General features: G+C 53.4%; 1 protein-coding gene across 2 annotated transcripts in view; it reads right to left on the reverse strand.

The window, feature by feature from the left end:
• The window catches only part of LOXL2 (lysyl oxidase like 2), a 102,262-nt gene that overhangs the window by 3,368 nt on the left and 77,313 nt on the right, over window positions 1-21,581 (reverse strand). For both annotated transcript variants that reach the window (XM_027087862.1, XM_027087863.1), the window contains 5 exons: window positions 17,417-17,584; window positions 15,494-15,659; window positions 10,409-10,652; window positions 3,450-3,565; window positions 2,154-2,290 (listed from right to left, as the gene is read on the reverse strand). In XM_027087862.1, coding sequence (XP_026943663.1) covers window positions 2,154-2,290; window positions 3,450-3,565; window positions 10,409-10,652; window positions 15,494-15,659; window positions 17,417-17,584 — 831 coding nt within the window. The remainder of the gene's footprint in view (window positions 1-2,153; window positions 2,291-3,449; window positions 3,566-10,408; window positions 10,653-15,493; window positions 15,660-17,416; window positions 17,585-21,581) is intronic.

Consider the following 21,581-nt stretch of genomic DNA (forward strand, 5'->3'; position numbering starts at 1 on the left):
CATTTTGCAACTTTCCACAACATGGATGGACTTGGTGGGTATTATGCTTAGTGACATAAGTCAGAGAAAGAAAAATACTGCATGTTATCACTTCTATGTAGAATCTAAAAAAATAAAACAAACTAGTGAACATAACAAAAAAGAAAGACCCACAGATACAGAGAGCAAGCTAATGGTTACCAGTGGGGAGAGAGAAGGGGCAAGGCGGGGGTACAAACTACTGTGTATGAAATAAATAAGCTACAAGGAAGGATACATTGTACAGCACGGGGAATCGAGCCAATATTTTCTAATAACTATAAATGGAGTATAAGCTAGAAAAATATTGAATCACTATGTTGGACACCTGAAACTAATGTAATACGGTAAATCAACTATACCTCAATTTTTAAAAACTTGAAAAAAAACCCCACAAACAAATGAAAAATAAATAAATTGGCAGTGGCCGTGGCAACCTTATATTGAAAAAAGAAGATCTGCTGTGGATCCAGGAACCTAGTAACCTAGTAACGCATTGAGCCCTGCCTCTGAGCCTCTGCGCACAGGCCCCTCCGGATGGAACGCCACCTCCTCCCCGGCCTGGCTTTCTCCTGCCGGGAGAGTACTGGTGCCTGCACTTGGGTCCACGTGGGAATGGAGAGAACCGGTGACTCAGGCCGGGGCTCTCACACGGCTAAAGCTCCACATCTATCACAAGGGACAGTCTTTTCCATGAACAAGCCCCTAATGAGTTAATTTGCTACTTGTCTAGTTTAGGAGTCGAGAACACAGCATACGGAGTCATGTGACCTGGGTTGGCCTGGCTGTGAAATGTGAGTAATGGTAACACTCATCCCTGGGGCATTACATGAGACCATGGGTTCACAGGGTGTAGGCAGGTTCTGGCCCATCACCGATCTTCAAGGAGCCGCAGTTATTAAATAGACATTGTCAGAATACACGATGCTACACGTCCCCCAGGCAAAGGGACAGCAGACCTCAAGCATACACCACCACGCATGGAGTACGTGCACAGACACAGATATTCAGTTTTTTAAATAGAAAGCACTCTGCTCTTCGGTCGGTCCTCTCCAAGTCTGCGGTTCTGGGCTTGTGGGTGGAAAAACGCTTGGCTGTCTGATTTTCAGTCTCTGAAATTGACCAGGGAAACTTTCAAAACCCCTCTGTGGTCACTTCCCTGCAGGTGTTGGTTCCTCCCAGGACTGTCTATAGGGTGGGGACCGTGACTGGGCCCTGCGCTGGTTGAATGCCCCCTTAGGAAAGCTTTCAATACAGCTTTCTGGTCGCCCACTTGCCACCCAACCATCAAGCTTGAAAGCAAGACGGGTGGGGATGTGGGAAAAATGAGAAGGCGAAACGAAGCCTCCACAGGCAGGAGTGCATCTGTGCCCCAGAAGGGGAGATGGTGGGGATACAGTGCCCCTTGGCCCCTCCACCAGTCAGGGCCCTGGCTGGAGCCTGCAGCTATATGCGGGAAGGTGGGAGGCCAAGCCCTCTTAGTTCCTCCTCAGGGCGGGCCTTCCCCCTGGACAGCGCATGTGGAAGTCCCGGGAAGTCTCCACTCAAACAGTCACTGGAAAGGCTATCTCTAGTCCCTAACAGCCTACCATTATAGATTCATTTCTTTGCATTGAAAATTGCCCCCTCTGCAGATCCCCTTCTATGGGGCAAACGTTTCTGGGAGAGGCAAGTCACAAACACTTGGGAGTGAATGGCTCTTTGTGTGACTGCTTTTAGCCTTAACAGCACAGAGCAAGGCAGGGTGAGGGCGCTGGGAGAGATGGGGTGGAGGTGAAAGTACAGCTCCAAAGGACACCAAGAGGTGTAGGTTGCCTTAGAGTCTGTGCACAAATTCCCGGCCTGAGGACCAAATCTGGCCTTCAGATGCATCCTGATTTGCAAGCACCAGGTGTCAACTGAATTGATGTCTCAGGAGGTCTGCAGTTCCCCACCGGCTTGCATATCTCACATACCTAGGTTACCTGGGTGACAGCGACAGCCTCCGGGCATAGGACTCCGTGCACTTTAGATGGCCTGGCCTCCATGCGTTTTCTGCCTGGGCACCATCAGAAGGCGGCTACCCACCCACTTGCTAAGGCAGAGACACCTCCTCCCATCAGCGGGGGCCCGGAGCCCCTTCTCATGCCCCTCACCTGGAACAGGTAGTCTCCAGGGGGCACGTCGGTGATGTCGACCCACTGGCAGTCGATATCATGGCGGTACATGTCCCAGCAGCCCATGGTGATGCCCTGCTCGCCGAAGTTGGCACACTCATAACTCTTCTGGATGTCTGAAGGCAGGGGCAGAGGGAAGCCCAGTCACCACGCACCCATGACCCCTCTGCCCGAAGAGGCTTCCTCTGCCATCTGTGCCACCCTGTCCACAAAGGGCCCCGAGCAGCCCTGCTGGGTGGGTGACATCCCCAGACCCCACCCTCAGCATCTCTCTGTTCTCCCAGGCCGACAACCTTGGCTTCACCTGGGCTCAGTAGCCCATCCCTTCCGTGCTCTCCTTTTGATGGAATCCCTCCCTCTTTCCCTACCCACAACCCACTGCTCCCTCCTCCACGAAGCCTTCCCTGGCCACTCTGGCCCACCTTGGCCTTTCCAAGGACTATCAGCCTAGGCATGAAGCTTGTGCTTATCTGGGTTTTTGGTGTTTATTGTTGAGCTTGATGCTGGGGTCATCTTGTCTCCCTCTGGGGAATCTGCACTTGGATGTGGACTCAGGTCTGGCTTGTTTCTCTGACCCTTCCTGGGTCAGTCCATTGTCTGGCATATGGTAGGTGCTCAAAACCCATCTGCTGTGTGATTTCCTGGTATGTCAGGGGCCACGTCAACCACTGACAATTCGCACCCATTTATCGAGAGGCTGCCTCATCTGGGCGCTACTCTAAGCTCCGGCCATGCTGACAAGGGTCATCGAGTCTCCCCTGGGAGAGCCTGGTCAGGCCAGGATGGCAGGTGCGCGCACAGGTGGTCACGGTGCAGGCGTGGCAGCTGACTAGGGGTGTGAGCGCGGTGCTGCCTCTGCCTGGGGCAGTCGAGAGGGTCTGGGAACCTCAGAGTGAGGGTTTAACTTGAACCTGGAGGTAAGAACCAGTGTGGTGGGGCACTTGTGTTGGGACCCAGGGAGAAAAGGCTGTGGCAGCCAGAGTGGGAGGGGACTGCGTGTCAGGTTCAAGGGTTTGGGCCTTACCCGGGAGGCCACATGGACCCACCAGTGCCCGTCAGCATAACTCTGGGGACCCAGGTGCCTTTATAGCCAGGCTTTGCCTAACCCCCAGCCCCAGGCTATAGTCATGGGATCCCCAGTGAGGAAGGTCGCGGGGAGAGTCAGCAGTGGCCAGGGTGACACAGAGACCTGTGCCCGGCCTCGGCTTCCAGCCGGGTGAGTGCACGTGAGTCCCTCCGAAACTTCCCAGCACCACCTTGCCCCGCCAGAGATACCTCCTTCACATTCTGTGTCCTCCAAGCAGAAGCTGGCCTTGTGGCCCTCTGCCACCTTGGTACCATTGAGGTTTAGCAGGTCATAGTGGGTGAACACCTCCATGCTGTGGTAGTGCCTGGGGGCGAGAGAGGGGGCCTGGATGTCAGTCTCTGGAGTGACGGCCGCCTGCACGCGATGGCCCAGCTGGCGATTTCCCACTGGGGACACCATGGGCAGAGCAGTGTGGTCCAAAGTGGCGGCCAGCGGGAGAGGAGTGGGCAGCAACAGGGCATTAGGAAAGGGGGGGTGGAGCTAATAACCATGGTGCTTACGTGGGCTCTGGAGGGACACAGCCCGCCCACCTCCCCAGGCCTCAGTTCTCCCATCACCTAAGTGGGAATAATGACGCAGGTACTGCACAGGATGTTGGGGAGAATAGTAAGATGAACTGATGAGCAGAGGGCCCGGCATCAATAATAAGCTCAATAAATTAGGACATTTTTAGTAAATGTGTGTAACATCTTCCGGGGTGCTAATGCGGCTATCACAGCCCACGCCTACTTGAGACATTTTCTGCAGACAAATGCAAGTCACTCTTCCCTGTCTTTTGAAAACCTTTAAGGTGGGAGTGTGGTCGGGAGGGAGGGAGGGAGACTGCAGAGGGGGAGGAGGGGTGGGAAGGGCAGGGGCTGATGAGTGGGACCCACGCGTGTCCTGAACCAGGCGACGGAGGCCGAAGTCTGTGCTCCTGGCATCGAGTAAATAAAAAAGGAGGCAAAAAGAGGGCTCTTAGGCCCTGTGGGAGGGAGAGGATGGCAGGCACACCCTGCGGGCCCTGGGAAGGAGGAGAGGGGGAGAGAGTCTGTACACCCCCGTGGCTCTTCCCTCGGCTGGGTGTTTACCTAATGGTGTGCCAATCGGTCACTTGGCAGGAATTGAGAACAGATGCGGATTCTTGGAAAGGCCTGTGTTTGGTGCAGAATAAACAAGGGAAACAGCTGCCGCATGTTGCCCTGGGGCCTTCCTAAAGCTCTCGGTGGCCAGGCCCGTCCTAAGCTGCTACACATGTATCACAAGCGGCTGCAACACACTTACCTCTGTCATTACAGGGACATTTGGAAAATGGGGAAAAACTGAGGAACAAGGTACCAAGGCTTGGGGAACAGAATCACATGTTTCATTTCCATGCGAGCTGAGTTCCCTCTGCAGGAAAGAGGGAATGATAGCGTGATCCCCCATCAGGGGTTCTGTGAGGATGCAGTAGGAGAAATCACAGAAATACCTAACACGGGGCTTGGAACAGAGCAGCACTTAGTACCTGTCAACCCTCTGCTTACTACCACTACTCCCAGGAGTGATGGAGTCGTGTTTAATTACTGCGACCACCATTACCATGGCTACGATTATCCCCAGGCCCGGACAGCAGCTTCCCCGCCTCCCGGGCCTCAGGTGGTTGGCTTCAGGTCCCCCCGCTGGATCGGGAGCAGAAGAGGACAGAGGGAAGAGGGGAATTGAAAGGATAGGTTTTCAGGGGCTTCCCTGGTGGCGCAGTGGTTGAGAGTCCGCCTGCCGATGCAGGGGACACGGGTTCGTGCCCCGGTCCGGGAAGATCCCACATGCCGCGGAGCGGCTGGACCTGTGAGCCATGGCCGCTGAGCCTGCGTGTCCGGAGCCTGTGCTCCGCAACGGGAGAGGCCACAACAGTGGCCGCAGAAAAAAAAAAAAAAAAAAGGACAGGTTTTCAGAGAGGAAATCAGAGGCTCTTTTCCCTTCTTCCTGTGTTGGGCTTGTGCTAAAAAAAAATGTCAGAAGTTCCTAAGTTGGGCTTTTCCCAGGTCACTCATGTTTCTGGGTAAAAGAATGCTGAGCCAGGGGCCCACAGGGAACGGTCACAAGGATGCATTTTGTGGCAGTTGAAGGGATGACTCTGAAAGAGTCTATTTTGGCTTCTTGAAAGAGCAAGGTGAGACATGAGGTCTGACTCATCGCCTAAAACATGTCTGCCTCTTTCAGAGACGGGTTTATGTTGTCATGTTTACCGGCTGGAAAGACTGAAGAGGAATAGGTTTATGTTCCGTTGTCTAAACAAAATTCAGACAGAGTCCACAGATGGACTCTTGTAAGGCTGACCTTCTCCCGCTCCCCTGGCTTCCTGCAGACTCGACTTAAGAGTCGTCTTCCTCAGCTCCTCAGTTTTTCCCCTGTGGATATCGGGAGGGAAGCAGCTGGTTTGGAGCCTCCCCATGCTAGCTAGCTGAGGTCCGGGAGCCTCTGTGCTTTACCGCTGGGGCAACCGTGGATATCAGCCCCGGGGCCATGTTTCCCTCCCAGCTGGTTGGCTGTGGAGCCCAGGGGCACCCACCTTCCACCACCCACACACACATCCCAGGGGGTATGGATCGTGGCTGCTGGGAAGGTGATCAGGGGAAATTTCCTCTTTTCAGGCTGAGTGTCCTGAACTTGGGAAGTCTAAGAGGGGGCCTGATCCATGGGATAAAGATAGGGAAACTCCGATTTGCAAAGAAATTCCAGAAGTCTAAGGAGGGAGAGAATACCTGACACTAGAGGGAGGTCATTGTAATCTGGATGAGAGGAAGGACAGCTTTCTACCATGAGACTCCACATCACAGTATTCTAGGACACGGTACTAGCCGAGGCAGGAGGTGCTGGGTGAACACATGGATGACACAGCTAGTCCAGAGCAAGAAGGGAGGTGTGGGTATGTTCTGTTACCCTAGGTCATCTCGGGCCCAAATAAAACTTTCGATCTGAGCATCAGTGTGCGTTGTAGAGATGTTTCACTCTTTTTCGTTTCCCACACCAGCCACGCGCCTTCCGGTGCCTCCAGGATGGAGAGTCGTGGCCGGCACTCAGTCATGGTTGGGAAAAGGCTCCCATCCCCATTTCAGAGAAATCTGGGGGTGTGTTCCAGCCTCAGGAGGTGTGGCCACAAAGGGCAGGGTCCCTTCTGCTTGCTCTGCCCCGCCCTCCTCATGTGCTAGGCAGCCCCTGGCTGGAACAAAGCCCCACGGGTAGGATGAGGGCCTAAAATTGGCTCACAGAGGCCGCACTGAATCTGTGGGGCTCTGACCTGATACGGGGGCTGCTCCGCACACGGTAGGGGGTGGGGCGGAATGAAGGAAAGTCCCCCCTTTGTACCCGGGCCATCCCTGACCGGAGGGCTGGCACCTGTGCTGGCTGTCACCTCCCTGCCACTCCAGCTCCCAGCTCCTCTCCCGGGCTTCCCCAAGATGTGAGGGGCAGGGAGACTGAGCCCTGGGACAGAGCAGGGGCTGAGAGCCAGGAGACGCCGGGTTGCTCTGTGCCCAGCTGTCAAAGCTGTAACATCGTGTGCCAGGGGAGCAGGTGTGGTCCCACTCCCTGAGACACAAGAAGCAGGACGGGGACCCCCATCCCGGGCCCAGAAGGGAGAGAATACCTGACACTAGAGGGCTTGTGCTAAAAAAAAATCATCAACCAAGGGCCAGGTATATGAGAGAGAATGGTGCAGGGCGTTTCCCTCTAGGTCTGGCTGGGGAGGAGACTCCTAAGGGGGCCGTTCTTTGTTTCATCTTAGGGCTGTCAAAGAACATAGCTCTGTTCCTCATCATCGTATCAAGTAAACTGGGAGCTATCGTTTTCCCCATACACACTACTCTGAGCCAGGGTTCTTTTTTTTTTTTTTTTTTTTTTCTTTTGCGGTACGCGGGCCTCTCACTGTTGTGGCCTCTCCCGTTGCGGAGCACAGCCTCTGGACGCGCAGGCTCAGCGGCCATGGCTCGTGGGCCCAGCCGCTCCGCCACATGTGGGATCTTCCCAGACCGGGGCACAAACCCGTGTCCCCTGCATCGGCAGGCGGACTCTCAACCACTGCGCCACCAGGGAAGCCCTGAGCCAGGGTTCTTAATTCTGGCTCCACAGATGGGCTTCAGCATCTGTAAATCTGCTGAAATAGGACATTAAATCGAGAAATAATTTTTTTGAGTGGAGGACGGGCCAGCTTTCATCACACTCCCAAAGAGACCCAACGGAGATTCGGGCCAGGATTCCTGTTGAAAGGTCCTCCCTGGAGCTCTGGAGGCCAGGGGTGGAGAGTTTCTTAAACCCTCTGGGGTCCTTATGGTCAGAGGTTCTCAGCCATGGTCCAGGAGGTCCAGGCCTGAAGGAACATATGCTTAGCCAGTATGTTCTTTCCCACCCGTCCCTCCCAAACCATTGATTGCAACATCTATAAACAAAGAAAGAAAACAGAACACAGGAAAAGCTGGGGTAGGGGTGGGGAGGACGGGGTCAGGGTTCCTGGACCACCAGATGAGAAGAAACACTTCCATGACGTTGCCACGTGTATTCTTAGGGAAAAGACCATTCCTTGGAGGGCAAGCCTAGGTCACAGGGAGACTCCTACCATGTGATGTCTGGGTGGAGTGCCCATGCAGGGCAGAGATGCAATTACCCTCTACTTGTAGGCCCACAGGACAGCACTTCCGCCATGTATTCTCTGAAGGAAATCAGGCACCCATATGTCATGGCTTTAATTTTACTCTCTGACTTTCTCCCTGCAGAAGACCTCCATGCTTCTATATAAAGACCTAAATTTTTTTGGCTAATTAGGACTTTTAGGACATACGGATAGTAATTACAGTTGACCTTTGAACAATGCCGAGGTTAGGGGCACGGGACCCCCGTGAAGTTGAAAATCCAAGTACTGCTATCACTGCCTCAGAAACAAAGGAGTTGATAAATGACTCACCCGAGGGTAGGAAGCTGAAACCGGTTTGGATAGATTCGGGACTCAAGCTCTAATTCTTTTGATTCCACGTATTGTAATCTCTAATCAGACATAAACTTTTCCCCACACTGAGTTAATTTAAAAGCTGTATAGGGCTTCCCTGGTGGCGCAGTGGTTAAGAAACTGCTTGCCAACTCAGGGGACACGGGTTCGAGCCCGGTTCGGGAAGATCCCACATGTCGTGGAGCAACTAAGCCCATGCGCCACAACTACTGAGCCTGTGCTCTAGAGCCCGTGAGCCACAACTACCGAGCCCGCGTGCCACAACTACTGAAGCCCACGCACCTAGAGCCCGTGCTCCGCAATAAGAGAAGCCACCGCAGTGGCTTGCCTGCGTACCGCAACGAAGAGTAGCCCCTGCTCGCCGCAACTAGAGAAAGCCCATGTGCAGCAACGAAGACCCAACGCAGCCCAAAATAAATAAATTAAATAAATTATTTTTAAAAAGCTGTATAATGAAAATGCATATAGTGAGGTACAATATGTATCGAAAACAATCCACGTGTAAGTGGACCCGTGCAGTTCAAACCCGTGTTGTTCAAGGGTCAACTATAAAGGAATATCAGCTCCCCTGAGTTCTACCATACTCCTTTTATTTATTTATTTATTTGGCTGTGCCTGGCCTTAGTTGCGGCGTCCGGGATCTTTAGTTGTGACATGCATGTGGGATCTTCCCCGACCAGGGATTGAACCCGGGCCCCCAGCATTGGGAGCACAGAGTCTTGGCCACTGGACCACCAGGGAAGCCCTCCACAGTCCTTTCTTTTGAAATGGGTTAAACAACTCTATCCCCAAACAGATTCGAATGTGACTAGGCCGTAAGTTATGACGTGAAAAAGCCGCACAACACAGATTTCTGATGAAGACTGGGCGGAGGTACCAGGCAGAACGCAGGCTTGGGAGTCAGAGAGGCCCCGAGTCGGGGTCCCTGCTCCACGACTTCACCTGGGGCTAGTCCCATGAACGCAGAGCCGCCGTTTCCAGACTCAGGAAAACGAGGGTTCCCTGCTCTGGCACTCAGAAGGGGCTCAGTAGATGTTAGTTCATACGTCCCTAACTGTGATCATCACATCTTAGAGCTGGAAGGATGCCTGGTGGTCAGCCAGACCGGGGCCTCTCAGACTGCTGTGCACACAGTCCCCTGGTGACCTGTTAACACGCAGATTCTGCTGTGAGTCAGCCAAGGACACTGGATTCAGCACTGACTGCAGAGGCTGCCAGCCCGCCGGCCCCGCTCTGAGAAGCAGGGACCTGGTGCGCAAGCTCCTGATTCTGAGCACAGAGACCACACTCCCCGTGCCCAAGTCTGTGGCCCCTCACGGTGGGGGCGGGGCGGGGCTGCCAGGTTGAATGGCAGGGGTCTCCCTCCCTTCATTTTCAAAACTGTACTCACTCTGCTCCCTCTACCTGCCCAGCTCAGGTCTGAGCAGGAAAACGAGAACCATTACTGGCAGCCGGTTCAGGATTCGGGCAGGAATCAAGGCAAAGGGACAGAAGGAAGGGGGAAGGCAGGGAGATGAACAGGGAGGCTTCTGTTGGCTCCAGCTAGGGCTGGCTCTGGGATTGCACTCTGTTCTTGTCCACGATTTATAGAGCACTGGGAACAGAGCCACAGACTGAGGGCTGGAAGGGGTATTAGCAGTCCCGGCTGACGTGGCCCAGCTGGCCTGACATCATGCAACTGGTTAGAGGCACAGCTGGGTCGAGAGACCAGGCCTCATGACTCCTGGCCTAGAACTCCTGTCTCCACACCCACCGCCTTCGTAGAGATGTTTAAAACTTATACTGGTACTTAAAGTACACTCCTAAACGAATTCAGAATCCAACAACTGCAAAACTCCAAGCACCCTGCAGAGCGCGAACTTGCTGTGGACACACTTGAAAACTGTCGACTGAGGGTCAATGGAGGGGCACGGGGTTCTCAAAACAAAATTTGTCTCCAAAACGATAGAGACTTTGGAGCCAAGAGAGAGAGCGGACTCGGGGAAGAGGAGGTGGGCCAGGGCCCCCTGGGAAGAGAGAATGGCATCTGCAAATGTGGGAGGCCAGTGAGCCATCCCTCCAGCTGGGGAGAACCCCACCCCCGGGACCGTGTGGCCTCTCGGCTCTCCCTAAGTGACCCTGTGATTCTGAACCCCATCTGGGTGCCTCGGGCTGGCGCAGCCTATGGCGCTGGCAGGGAGGGTTCACCTGTGGCAGTCATGCCAGATCCACGCGTGGCGGCCGTTCTTGGGTCGGAAGTCAGACTGGCCATTGTTGTGGATCTGGGAGGAGAAGCGCAAGAGCCGCCGGTAGCCCGTGGTGGGGTTGGTGTTGGCGGCCGAGGCCGCGAGGCAGTTCTCCTCCATGGCGCACTGAAGCATGAACATGGGCCGGTCCTCCAGGTAGGTGCTCTGCTGCACGATCTCTGCGTTGAGGACCAGGTCGGGGGCAGCTGGGAAGGCAGACACAGGATTCAGACAAGGCCAGAGACCCCTCACCCCTTCCTGAGTAGGTTCCGTCTGATTCCTGAGCTGGCACTAGCCTCCATCCCTGCTCGAGCCTCACTGTCTAGAACTGGCTCCTGGTGTCCCCCCTCCAGGTCACCTTCCTTGTGGATCGCTGCCCCCAATTCCTCCCCCTTCTCTGAGAGTCCTCCTGGACGCCTCTGCAGATCCCAGTGCATGTACGCAAAATATGGACAGTTGTTCAACGTGGGTAATGGGTGCACGAGGCTTCGTTATATTATTTTCTCTCCTTCTGAGTGGCTTGAGATTTTCCATAATAAAAAGCATTACAAAAACAATGAAATTGTGCTATGCAGAGAGAGAACACTCTTGGTCTGATTCTTCTGGGAATGATACAAATGTATTTTCCACCATGTGTAATACTGTATGTAGATTTACAGTCTGCTAATACTGTTTCCCTTAAAACATAACTTGACATATTCCTTTGTTAGTAAATATCCATTACCACATCCATTTCACGGCTCCATAATATTTATTCATAACCCTATCCCATACTTTTAGACACAAGGGTTGCCTGAAACCTTTCAGTTAAAGATGAAGCTGTGATAAACATCCTGTAGCAAATCTGTGTATGTAACTTTATTTCTTTAGAATATATTTCTATAAATGAACCTGCTGGGGGGCAGGGTTGCATACTTTCCAGGCTCTGATGTATATCAGGTTCTACCAGTTTCCACTCGCACTCATTGCTCTACATGAGTGTTCTCCCCCAGGTACCTCTTTTAAAACAAGCTTGGGGACTTCCCTGGTGGCGCAATGGTTAAGAATCCACCTGCCAATGCAGGGGACACGGGTTTGATCCCTGGTCTGGGAAGATCCCACACACCGCAGAGCAACTAAGCCCGTGTGCCACAACTACTGAGTCTGAGCTCTAGAGCCTGCGAGCCACAACTACTGAGACGGTGCGCCACAACTACTGAAGCCCGCGCGCCTAGAGCCTGTGCTCCGCAACAAGAGAAGCCACTGCAATGAGAAGCCCACGCACCGCAACGAACAGTAGCTGCCGCTCGCCGCAACTAGAGAAAGCCCGCGTGCAGCAACGAAGACCCAATGCAGCCAAATAAATAAATTAAATAAATTAATTAAAAAACAAAACAAAACAAGCCTGACTTACTCAATTAGTGCGTTGCACATAGCAGGTGTTATAAAAAAACATCACCAATGGCTATAATCTATGTTTGCTAAACAATTGTATTAGAAGGATTAGCTTCTTTACCAAAGGATTAACTAAATTTTTCCTTTAAAAGTGAGACTGTATTGACCAAAGGATTAACTGTAAGTTTCCCTTTAAAAGTGAGATTGCATTGAACATTTCCCTGTACTTCAATTCACAAAAATGTTGTATGTGAACCATTTACAAGACCCATCCATCTCTTATTTCCTGACAGGTTGCTTGTAAATTTCTGAAGTGGGTGTCATCTGTGAGCTTGGCTGGGCTCAAGTTCACCAATGCCCGGACCACTCCTCGCTCGTCTGCATCTCCTTCCCATGGTCCCCAGGCTGCACGTGGAGCCCAGCAGATTCTCAGTGATGGGGCCCCGCCGCCTCTAGAGAGCAAACCTACCTGCAGGGACTGGGTGTGGAACCGCAAGGGAGTGAAAGGGCACTCAAATGGGATGAGGGGTAGGGAGGCTCCCATCTGCTGAGAACGATTTCCTCTTGGAGGGCACAGACCGGGATGCAGCTGGCACTGTGTCCTGGGCACACTTTTTTTTTTTTTTTTTTGCGGTACGCGGGTCTCTCACTGCTGTGGCCTCTCCCGTTGCGGAGCACAGGCTCCGGACGCGCAGGCTCAGCGGCCATGGCTCACGGGCTCAGCCGCTCTGCGGCATGTGGGATCTTTCCAGACCGGGGCACGAACCTGCATCCCCTGCATCGGCAGGCGGACTCTCAACCACTGCGCCACCAGGGAAGCCCGGCACCTTTTCTGAGGGTGTTGTGGTCTCTTATTCATTGTCTGCACACTAGTCAGTACTCACTGGACAGCCCCTCAGCTTCCCTCTGAGCTGGGCAGAGGGGTCTCCACCGGCCCCTCCTCTTTCTGAGAGGAGGCCAGCCCTCCCTCCAGCTCAGGAGTCTTAAGGTAACATGGCCTAACTTAGCCGGTAGCTGGCTTTCAGCACCTGCCATGGAATGGGGCCTTGACCTCCCTAACACCCAAAACATCCTCCAGAAGCTCACCCGAGGCGTGCGCTCATCCACCCGTCTATCAAGTATTACAGCGAGCACTGCGCTCGCCTCTCTGGACAGTGCTAACAAGGAAGATCTTAGATGATGGCAGCAGAGACAGACAGAGCACATATTAATTACTTCATTATAATTGTGACCAGAGCTCGAAGGAGAAATACGCGGCGTTTTGGGAATTATAGCAGGCGACCCAGTCTGGGGAGGGGGTCAGGAAAGACTTCCTTGCAGGACGTTGCATTTTAGTTGTTCCATGGAGGATGAGCAGAGGTTAGAGGGAACTGCTCTGAGATGCTAATCTCAGTAGCACATGCCAGGCCCCTGAGGCATGAAGGAGGACCAAGGCCTGCATGTACTGAGGCGGGGTGGGCAGGGAAGGCGGCTTGATATGAGGCTGGACAACACGTGCCTGTGCAAGACCCTGCGTTCACTTAAGTCGGTGGGAAAGCTTGGACGGGGCTGGAACATGAGGCAGCACAAGCGGGGGACAAGCACTGACCCTGGCTTCAGGGAAGGGAAGCAATGGGAGGTCCCAGGGAGGAGCCTCTGTGGTAACACGGTGTACAGGATGGACAGTGGGATGCAAGAAGGTAAAGGGAGTTGAGAAACTCTGGAAAGGTAAAAATCCAGATGGCTCGACTCTGGGGGGTATGATGAGGAAGACAGAGTGATATCAGGGAGAACTTCCAGGTTTAGGGTGTAGTTGCTTGGATGAGAAAAAGTAATTACAAAGGGTTGCCTGAAGAATATACTTTCTCTTTCTGAATAAAGTATTAAGCCGGATCAGTGTTCCTGGCCCCAATAACTTATGCCCCTCTGCAGACTCTGACTGATACCTTCAGTCCAAGCTGAGGGGTTCTCTGAGCAATAGCCCTATGAAAGTCAGTTTTTGCCTGCCGTGAGGATATGGCGGGCATTGTTGATCTCATAACTCTCAGTCTCATAATGAGAAGTTCCTTTTGATCTCAGTATCTAGAATAGTGGACTTCTCTTTGACTCATGGGTTTGTTTCTATTGCATACTGTGAATTATATTAATGACCAGGTTTCCCTCTTCCCTTTGGCTGCTAGGAAGCTCACTGTATAATTACAATAGTAAATGTATATGAGTCTATAGCAGTAAATGTATAGGACTGTATAGTACATATTTTTTATTAACCTCTCTCGGCACCATTTTGAGCCACTACCTTTTTGCCAATACCTACTTTTTAAAAAATCTGCTTTAATCTTATGCCACCTTGAATTTTATTTAGGTTTACATTATCTTAATTTCCTTTTGGAAAAAATGATATATTATAAACATAAATAAATCATTAAGCTAAGAAAAGTCTCCTGATGAGGGTGAGACCCCTTTGCTTGGATGCTCTCCCCTTGGAGGGCTGGTAAGGGTGGTCACTTCACTCTCTCCTCTCAGACAGGATGCGACAGCTTATGACGTCTGCCCAGAGAAGCTCGCACTGGAGTTGAGAGTCCTGCCTTACAAGGGTTAGGAGATGTTGAGTGGGTCTAAAAGGGGTTGATGGGAGAAGTGACTGAGTTCAAGTTTAATCTTCTCCCTAGTTCTCCGTGATGGTTAACAACAGTGTATCACTGTTTCTTAAGTGCTTGCATTTGTTGTCACAACAACAATCTAATTTCCAGTTTCTAGGAAAAGCAACAAAGACTGTGGATGACAGCCATTAACTAACTTTGCCAAGATCAGCTAATAGTGGCAGGCAGGGTCTGGTCTGGAGTTCTCTGGCCAGACTCCAGGCCTCTCCTACCTCCCAGATTCACAAGGGGATCATATGATAAGGCAAGGACGGGGCGGGGTGGGGGGGATCCAGAGAATAACATGCCTGCAGCGCTGTCAGTGGGTCCTCTCAGCATGGAAGGGAACATACTGAGATGGTCATTCTGAATCCTGGCTGGGGTGGGGGAGGGGTGGGGGAGGAGTGGGATGGGCTTCCCTTCTATATTGTCAAGCTCTCTAGGATTCCCAGGGAGTCACCAGGAGGCTGAATCACCCCCAGGGTGTGAAAACTGGCAGGAAATGATCTTTCTTTTTCTTTTGGCCACACCGCACACAGCATGCGGGATCTTAGTTCCCTGACCAGGGATCGAACCCGTGCCCCTTGCATTGGGAGCATGGAGTCTCAACCACTGAACCGCCAGGGAAGTCCCAGGAAATTATGTGTGGAGCAGGGCGGAAGGAAGGAAGCTGACACTCATCAAGCACTTAGCGTGCGCTTCACCTGTTAACCCAGAAGCATGTTCCCCAGAAGAACAAGTTCTTAGTCACTAAATTCGCCTAAGGCCACTTAAATAATCTACAGTGACCCGGTCTTTGAACCCAAGGCTCCCAGACTCCCAAGTCCTCCCTCCTGCCTTCCTCTCCACTGTCATCGGGCAAGATTCCAGGGTGCGGGTGCGGGTAGTTCCTCTTGACCCCGACTCTTCCACTTAACACGAATCCATCTCTGCTTTCCTCTTTTGCTCGGCTCATAACAGATGCCTCAGAGCCTTGCAAGGAATCATCAGTGAGACTCTGATCCCCTACTGGAGCCTGGCAGGGAGGGTGGGCTATGACACCCAGGAGCTCTCACTTTCTGAGCAGGCAACTCCAGCCCCGTGCTGTACCCCGCCCTCGGGGCAGGCCACGTCCTCTCCATCGTGGCGGCAATGCGCCAGGGACAGCTCTGTTCCTGAGCACTTCACTCCGCTCATGACCACCTTGTTGGCGTTGATATTTCCGTGCCAATACCAGGTCTCCTGGATGAATCAACAACAACAACAAAATGGGTGGTACGTCACCTAGAATTGTCATTTTCCCATATTCTATCAAATTTCAGCCTCACAGAAGTCCCAAGCCTTTACGATCCCATTATTCAGTGGAGACAGCCAAGGCACAAAGAGTCACTTACCCAAGTCATGCAGGCTGTTGGTGGCGGTGCGAGTGAGACCCTCACCCTGGATTCTGCCCCTCCCCCCTTCTGGAAAGCACGGCTAAGGGTATGTTCAATGCTGTGTATCAGGAATGGCAGCTCATGCTGCCCACTCTCTCTCCCTGAGCCCGGGGCAGACATTACTAATCAATCACAGCCCTCTCCTCTAAGCCTGACTGTGCTCTCAGAATCCTTCTCAACACAGCTCCAGGAATACACTACCAATTGATCAGAATTGGCAGGAGAGAAGAAATCTATTCACATATGTCAATAGTTAGTTCCACGTTCATAAATCTCATTGGTTCTGTTTCTCTAAAGAACCTGACTACACACCCTTATCCTCTAGAGAGAAAACTGGGGCCTCGGGAAGGGATAGGGCTTGCAATCAGGGGCAGATTTGGGACTGATATCAGGGGCAGGCCCGTTCACAGCCTCAGCTGTGAGGCCCAGGTGTCTTAGGAACGAGCCGACGGGGAACAAAAACAGTTGGACAGCCACTCTGTTGTAATAAGCACTGTTTTTCGACTCTCCTTGAAGAACCGGAGAGCACCCTAGCTTGTCATAAGCAGTATTAGCAGAAACATTACATGGCCCTGCGAAGCCAGGCTCCCAGAGGACCCTGGGTACCAGAGGCCTGCCCCTTCTGGATGCCCAGCACCTGCCCTGGGCCCTGGGCAGCCCCCAGCAGGCAGTCAGGCTCAGCAAGGCTGCCTGAGTTCTCCCACGTCCCTTCCTAAGAAACCCCTTTCCCGAGCAGGCCACCTGGGCACAGAGGCTGAAATGAGGGTTAGCAAAGCAGGATGGGGGAGCTTCAGACATTTCCTTGTTCTGGGAGAAGCTGAAGGAGAGTGTTTAGAGCCAGGATATTGAGGACCTGGGACTCTTCATTCCATGTCACGGGGAGGCACAGAAGGGTGGCCGCTTTGCCCCAGATCACTGCGCAGCCGGCTGGTAGGGCTCCGGTTGGGAACAGACCCGGAGCCTCCTGGCTCCTGCTTCTCCGGCCCCCAGCCTCTTTCTGACAATGTTCCCCCATAGGATGGGGTCCAGAAAGCAATGATTTTGTCTTTCTTCTGATAGGGGCAGGAGCTTAACTGCCCTCAGCTGAGTCCCTCTCTTTAAGGAAGGGCCGGTGGGGAGGAGGGTGCAGTGGCTGTGAAAGGGCCCTGGACAAGGCTTGGGGATTTACCAGCCAACCAAGGAGAGGATGCCTGGACGTGGACACCGTGGGGAAGCATGTTCCGGGTGAGCTAAGGCGTCTGGGGGGTTGGGCTGGGCGGTCTTCACTGCCCCACAGGACTGAGTGGCTTCTGTCTGCAAAAGGCACATCGGGATGGCCCGGGAGGAGCCCTTGGCATAGTGTGAATCCCGGCACGCAGAGCTGAGACCGTGAAACCAGAGTCCAGAGAGCACAGGACCCAGCCAAGGACTCAGGGCTGTGGAGAGCAGCGTGGGAGCCGGGATAAGGCTCTTCCTCTGAGTCCATGGCTCTCTGTCTCCTGGGGCTCATGGAAGACGGGGACTGACGAGAGATGGGCAGGATCAGACTGGATGGAGGGTTCAAGGCCCTCAAGGATTTCTCACCTGGAAGGCGTTGCTGGCAAACCCCAGGCCCAGCTGCCGGCAGACCACCATGGCCTCCACGATGCCCCAGTTCTCGCCGCACACTGTCCCCCACACGAGGGACCCGTTCCTCTCCACCAGCACCTCCACTCGGCCCTCATAGGGGTTTCGGCCCCCGTTCAGGCGCAGCTGTGGAGAGAAAGGAAGGCAAGATCGCCACGAGGGGAAGGCAGGTTGATGCCCCTCCGTACTGCCCTCAGTCCCAATTTCCCCAAGGCAGGGGGTCCTGCCTGCGACACAGATCCCGCAGCATCGCTGAGAGCCTACTGTGTGCCGCAGGCATCGTGCCCAGCACGGTCTTCTGTATTCGGTCCCCCTCCTCCACCCCACCGCAGGCATCCTGGGGCCCCAGAAGCCTGTGCAGCTGGGGAGGCCCACTGACCCCTCTGGGCAGCACAGCAGAATCTGCTTCTGCTGCCCATGTGCCCACCAGGGGGGCTGCCCTTAGATCAGACACTTGGAATGATGCAGCCAGAGGCCTTAAAACGGTAGAATCCCCTGACTCTTTCCTGGACCCTTTTCTCCTCACCACACCTCCTGCCCCCGGGTTCCAGATTCTGATGCCATCTCCTCCCACAGCGTCCCCCGCTGTCCTCCCCCGCAGAACTCTCTTCTGAGACCCATACAGCCAGCTGCCTGTCCCACCGGGCACCTCGGAGACCCCAGATCTAACTTGTCCTCTTTTCTCTCTCCACCTAAAGCTGTGCTCTACCTCCCCCTCGTTCCCTATTTCAGCTAAAGCCACTACCGTCTGTCCCAGGGGCAGCACGCCGTGTAGCGTGAAAGCAGGCATCACAATAGGTAAATGATAGGACACAGCTGTGTGCCCATAAAACCCTATATACACAAATAGGCAGAGGGATGGGTTTGGACTGCAAGCTGTAGTTTGCCGATCCCGAACCTATTCCGTTAGACAAGCCAGAAACCTGGGTGCAATCCTCAGCATCGCCTTCTCCCTCATCCCCCCACATCCCGTCAGAATCTTCCTCCGTAGATTTTATCTCCCAAGTCTCTCTCCGACATGCCCTCCTCCCTCCAGCTCCATCCATCCTTACCCTCTCGTCCCAGGCACCATCACCGCTCACCTGAACCAGCCCTCCCCACCTCCTGTTGCCTCTCCTCTTGCCTTCACTGACCCATTCTCCACGCGGAGGCCAGAGTGACGTTTGAAAAACACCCAAGCGCATTCCTCCCCTAGAACACGTCCATGGTTTCCCATTGCTCCACTACTCCCCTCTGCATCCTAATCACGTGTCTCTCTCCTCCCTGTTCTCTGACCTCCAAGGGCACGGCCTTCTTTCAGTTTCCATGGCTACCTAACTTTCTTGACCATGTCACACCGTAAGTCTCATTTCACACTGAAGCCTATTATATACAGAGGCCCTTTGGCCTGGCTGGTCCCACTCATCTTTCCAATCCTAGACCCAACGGCGCTTCCCTCCGATGGGGTTCAGTGTCCACTTACACAGTCTATCACTCCCTCTACATCTCCTTCCTAGCATTCTTGACAATTATAGTCAAGCTAATTCACAATTTAACGTCTGTCTCCTCCACTAGATTTTAAGTGCCAAAGAGCAGAGCTGTATTTGTCTGGTTTACTGGATGATCAATAACTAAGACAGCACCTCCCACATGTTAGGTATATGCCAAGACTATTTTTGGAATGGATGAATACACGATCAGTCTTACGGAGTGAAAGCGTGGACCAACTTAAGTGAGCCCAAGCAGGGAGATCTGGAATTTGGGGAAGGGTTCTGAAACTGCAGCCTTTCATCCAGATACCTTACCCTGCTTTCCTTTATGCTTCTAACAATTCATTCCTTTGAGATAAGGTATAACACTTCCAGGAATCCTCAGCTGTTTGTTTGCCCGTGCTTAGCAACGGCACGACACCTCAGTCACAGGTCGTAATTCTTACGGACTTAGGGGCTGGGAGGGTCACCGAGGTCAGCCGACAGACAAGCCGAGGGCAGGCATGATACTCGATCTACCTGCCACGGTTGTTGAGCGGATGCATAAATGAGGTAGTTCATGTAAAGTGCTCAAACAGGGCCTGGCACCAAGTGAGTGCCAAGAACTATCAGACATCCTCACAGCAATGATCATCGTTAGGGTGGGAGTCCCAGCAGAAAGCAAGCCTCTCTTCAGGGGAGCTAGAAGAGGTCAGAGCAGGCAGGAAGGGGGCTGGCCTTCGGGAGGCAGACATTTGTCTTCCTGGGTGGCTCTGCGCTGAAGGAAACCCCGATGAAGCTGGACACTGGACACTGGATATGCACTGTACATCAGCCATGACTAACATATCTTTGGATCTATGTAAAAACACAAACAGGTAAGATGGGAAGAGCCATCAAGAAAGTCCTAGAAGAAGGGCTTCCCTGGTGGCGCAGTGGTTGAGGGTCCGCCTGCAGATGCAAGGGACACGGGTTCGTGCCCCGGTCCGGGAAGATCCCACATGCCGCGGAGCGGCTGGGCCCGTGAGCCATGGCCGCTGAGCCTGCGCATCCGGAGCCTGTGCTCCGCAACGGGAGAGGCCACAACAGTGAGAGGCCCGCATAAAAAAAAAAAAAAAAAAGGAAGTCCTAGAAGGGCCTGAAGTTCAGCAGGGGGCAAGTCACCCAGCTCCAACATGCAGGGGAAGGCCAGCAGCCCTTGGGCAGGGTGCGCCTTCAACCCATCCGGGATATCTCTAGAGGTAACTTCAAGCCATCCCCTCTGCTTATTTGAGTCCTAATACAGGCCTGTATTGTACCATATACTTCCTTTATGTGCTAACTGAACTCTGCCAGTAATGCTGGCACCTTCTGAGAGATGAAATGAATTGTGCGTAGTTCACAGGATCCATTCATTCATCCGGTATTTATTGAGCGTTTACTATATGACAGGCCCAGTGCTTAGTGCTGGGAAATTCACAGGCAGACTTTCAGAGCGCTTATCGTGTCTCTAGAGGCCCTGTGCAAGCCCTTTATGGACATTCGGTCCTCACAGCACCCCTAGGAGGCAGCAGTACCATGTCATCCAAATTTCACAGATGAGAAAGTAGAGTCTCAGATACAGTGTCTCTTAACCATCATGCTAGACCACCTCCAAACCATGCACGTAAGCCCCCTTCTCCAGGGATGCCTTTGTCCCAAAGCAGGGACCACCAAGCCAGAACTGGGGACCGACTCACAGTCAGGATGGAGAATGGAGCACTGCTGCTGGGAGGTTGGGGCTCTGAAGCCTGGGCTTATGTTCTGAGGCTTTTCCTGTCCACTGGGGTCAGACTGAGCCCTGAGGTTTAGGATACTCACTAAGGCACCCAATTTTGTGCCTTGTGCAAACCATCTCCGGTCGCCTCTGAGTCGCTACAGCCTTGGCAAGGAGCGGTCTGCCAGCCCCCCACGCATGTCCCCTCTCCCCACCCGCCTGGCGCCCTGAGTCTCCGGCCTCCTGGCCCGAGGACACTCTGTGTCCTGGATAGACAGACAGTGGGGACTGTGATGGCGACCGCAGGCCTCTCCTCTCGGCCTCAGGCTGAGCCCTCTAACAGCTTGTGTCCTGATTGAGGAGCCTTGAGCCTCCCTTCTCTTTGGGAGGTCCAAGTCCTTTCCCCTTTCCCTCGGTGTGCTTTCTAGAATCTCACCGCCGAGCCTGGTGAAGCTGCAGGCCGGCACAGGGATGCACCCTGGGGAGGTGGAGGCCGTGAGTGAGGACCCCTCCCGTGGGCCAGGTTGGCACTGAAGTTCGGAACGCCAGTGGGCGGTGATGATTAAAAGCAGAATGACGATCGGTTCAAGATGTCGGAGTAGAAGGACGTGCGTTCACTCCCTCTCGCGAGAGCACCGGAATCACAACTAACTGCTGAACAATCATCGACAGGAAGACACTGGAACTCACCAAAAAAGATACCCCACATCCAAAGACAAAGGAGAAGCCACAACGAGACGGTAGGAGGGGCGCAATCACAATAAAATCAAATCCCATAACTGCTGGGTGGGTGACTCACAAACTGGAGAACAATTCCACAGAAGTCCACCCACTGGAGTGAAGGTTCTGAGCCCCACGTCAGGCTTCCCAACCTGGGGGTCCGGCAATGGGAGGAGGAATTCCTAGGGATTCAGACTTCAAAGTCTAGTGGGACTTGATT

This window comes from Aethalodelphis obliquidens, unplaced genomic scaffold (genome assembly GCF_003676395.1).
Source record: "Aethalodelphis obliquidens isolate GAN/ISIS:26980383/991018 unplaced genomic scaffold, ASM367639v1 scaffold61, whole genome shotgun sequence".
Taxonomy (NCBI): domain Eukaryota; kingdom Metazoa; phylum Chordata; class Mammalia; order Artiodactyla; family Delphinidae; genus Aethalodelphis; species Aethalodelphis obliquidens.